General features: G+C 53.2%; 1 protein-coding gene across 1 annotated transcript; it reads right to left on the bottom strand.

Moving 5' to 3' along the window:
• Positions 1-1479: 1479 nt before the first annotated feature.
• On the bottom strand, positions 1480-1902 carry PV07_12597 (uncharacterized protein; the record flags this gene model as incomplete). The annotated part of the gene is made up of 1 exon (XM_016400137.1): positions 1480-1902. One exon carries the CDS (start codon positions 1900-1902, stop codon positions 1480-1482), a length of 423 nt encoding a protein of 140 aa, XP_016242215.1.
• Positions 1903-3281: the final 1379 nt, after the last annotated feature.

The following is a 3281-nucleotide window of genomic DNA, read 5'->3' as shown; positions in this document are numbered from 1 at the left end:
ACCAATCAATCGTCGGCATGATAGCACCTCCGGTGCGATGTCGACGAAACTGACCGTGTGGGAAATGCTAGGCGCTTCGCTCAGCTAAAGCAGCGGGGCCTTATCGGCGTTCCTCTGGTCGAAAAAAACTAGCTGTTGACGCTCACTGCTAGCGCCAGTGGCGGCAATCCGTTATATGACTGGCTATACGGACTCCCACCTTCCAAGGCAAGAGGAGAGGGCAGCCGTATGGAGCGAGCACGATGGCCGCGTGTATGAGAGGCCTCAGTTGTTGGGCGAGGGGGAGGGCAGTGAATATACAACTTGTTTTCGGCCGTCGCCTTTGGCTTCAAATTCAGATGCACTTGGTACAAAAAGTTTGGGCACCTGTGAGGACAATGACGCCATCTATTAGTGACGATACTGCCGTGTCCACCATCGGGGAGATTCCAACGCCGCCAAGTTTCTTCCACAAGGCCAATAGACAGTGGAGATACCTCCCAGGCCATGGACCGCGCGCCAACGGGGGACATCGACGCCATACAGGACTATAACACCGCCAGTCGGCACACCCGCATAGAACCGAGTGCCCAAGAGCACAAAGTCGAGAGGATCGTAGATCGGTGGCCATTTAAAGCGCGAGCTCGAGTTCACGACACATAAGGGATAGAAGGCTACGTTGAGGCCGATTTGACATACGTGTTGGAAATTCATAAGGTATGTAGAGCTCATTCGGTTGCTGGCTTATGAAATTACTGGAAATGTCGTGATGGAAACATCGAGTCAGCATGATTGGGTCTGGCTATCTCGCAGTCTCTGATGGGGGCGTCGCTACCAAAGGTAAACATTTCCCATCTTTCGAGAGTAGTTTATTCCTCCCCACTTTGGCCACTTTGTCACTTAAATCAATATATGACGGACGTAAATGTGAATGAAATTTTAAGTGTAAGTCCCTCATGCCATATGGAGTGGTGTCAGAGTGTAAGGGCAGATATGCGCTACTTCGAAACATTGAGGGTCATCACCATTGTTTGAATCTTTCGGTATCTCTCCTAGCATGTTTTCCGGCCAGTTAAATCAAATTCGTGAGACATCCTCTCCTTATGGCGGATGACGGACCGGAGACGGTGTCTTTCAATCCAAATCGCTCGTTCTTTTGAGAGCCAAACCAGTACCAAGGTTTCAAATCGCAAGGCGGACCCGGACGGCGAAAAAAAGAGTATATACGTGCTGCCGAGCCCGCTGGCCGGCCAGTTGTGGCTTGTTCAGCATTAGCTTCGGCAGTGAGTTCAATCTGTATTTGCTGGGTCGCAGTAGCTCTCACTTGCTCGCCTCTTATCCTGGAAGTGTTAGTTACTGCCCTCGGACAGGCTTCCAGGCAATGAAATACAATGTTCACAGTCAGCTTCCTCGCCCTTACGGAACAAATCACTCCACTTGAGAAGTCGTCGGTCAATTTGTGCCTAATGAATATTGATCGCCTCATACTGTGCCACAAAATCATCTCTGGGTATACCAATCACCTTGGCTACCACACCCGTATCGTCCGGTCGAACGGGTTGGGAGGCGGGGAGTCTTCCATTTCAACAAGTCTTCGAGCTGGGGTAGGAGGATGCGAGGCTTGAATGAGGTTGGCTCAAGGACGATGTCCTCTATAGTATTTCTCGGTCCCACCGTCTGTTTGATCATCAGTCTCCAGTCGATTCGGTAGTGTACAAGTATGTAGGCGGGAGGGATCTCGTCGTAGGCCGCATCACGGTTCCAGTCTTTCATCCGCACGAACCCGAGACTCTGCGGAGGAGGCTCGATGACGCTCGATGACGCCGACCAACTCCTCCCGGGCTGCCCAGCCTGCCCTTGACTGTTCATGTACACGACAGGCGTCAGAGCCTCCCAGAGCTGGGAAAACGTCACCTTCTTCATGCCAGGGTGTCTCATCACGCTCCTATGCAAAGGCGCAGTCTTCCAAGGGTGATGCTAGCGGTCAATTCGAGCCATTTGGCGGTGTCTCCATCGAGAATGTCGTGCAACTTTGGTACCCAGCGCTCTTGGGGGAGGTACAGACTCGCCGTTCCTGTTCCTGCACCGTCCATATGCGCAGTCATAAGGGGACTTTTCGAATATAGGGGCGATCATGGTCCACGTATTCGACATTTTAGTGACTGCCGTTGCCGCCGAGGGCTCCCGGCCTTGTGGCCTCGTCACCGAGTTCGTACTACCTGCGAGCGAAGCTCCGGTGGTCGAACAGTATTAGATCGTGGTACTCCCGCACAAGCACTTCAGAAGGGATACGGATAGGGTTCTGTATCCGTTCTCGTCCGCCCAATTAGCGATTGATAATTAGACAGAGGATTTAATCGCACCAGCGCGCGAATCGCTCCTTGGTGAGGGAAACAAACTGCTCTCGGGAACATGGCCGATGAGGCAAATAGCGAGACGGCGCGAGCGGCGCCTGCGTAGTTATACGCAACCTGACCAACGGAACATGTACAAATACATCCCGCAGGATAGTCAGCATCTCCTGAGGTGCATACGCACGGTATTCACCCTCAACGAACATAGTGGCTTCCGGGAACAACATCCGTCTTCATGTTCTGTGAAGCCTGGGGTGGGCTGACGCCAAAGAACACCCCACCCCCCAACAGGCGGCCAGTGAGTGAAGAAACCCCAGCGAGCTGCCAACGTCGAACGCTCACCGGAGGGGTTGGCCACGAATCTCTTCTTGACGTCAATAAAGACAAGGAGGAACGGGTTGCTGAGGAGAAATGTCCACGAACACAGGGACCGCAACTGCCGCGATGTGGGAGGCGCGTATTAAAACCAGCCGGCTTGGACCAGCAGTCAGCCTACCAGGAGATGTAGACAGCGGAGAGGGCATCGGGCTCCTTGGAAATCCCATCCGGACCTGTGGTGGTCGTCATGGGCCAGGATGACGGTGTGCTGCCGCCGCCGTTCATCATATTGCTCTCCCGAACAGTCGCTGACATCGCCGTGGAAACCGACAAAGAATTTTTCAGCCGCGGACTGGAGATTGGACAATGGGCAGTTTAGTTTTATGGCCGCTAGGAGGTGGCAGAACGTCCGGATGTAAAACCGTCGACGGGCCCTTCTTCCTCATTGTCGGCATGTAATCTTCTGAAACCGTTCTCTTGACGATATGCCCTCAATAGGGCGGCATGATTGCTGCCACGATCAGCGGTACCGCCCTTCTCTTACTCCAGTAATAATAGTTCTGTTGATAAACGTCACGTTCTTCGACGCCATTATCTTCGCCATCCACCGGTAGAAGGCGAGGGTTCATC

This window comes from Cladophialophora immunda, assembly GCF_000835495.1.
Source record: "Cladophialophora immunda strain CBS 83496 unplaced genomic scaffold supercont1.23, whole genome shotgun sequence".
NCBI lineage: Eukaryota > Fungi > Ascomycota > Eurotiomycetes > Chaetothyriales > Herpotrichiellaceae > Cladophialophora > Cladophialophora immunda.
The sequence above is the reverse complement of the archived record's forward strand: the minus strand, read 5'-3'. Positions and strand labels throughout refer to the sequence as shown.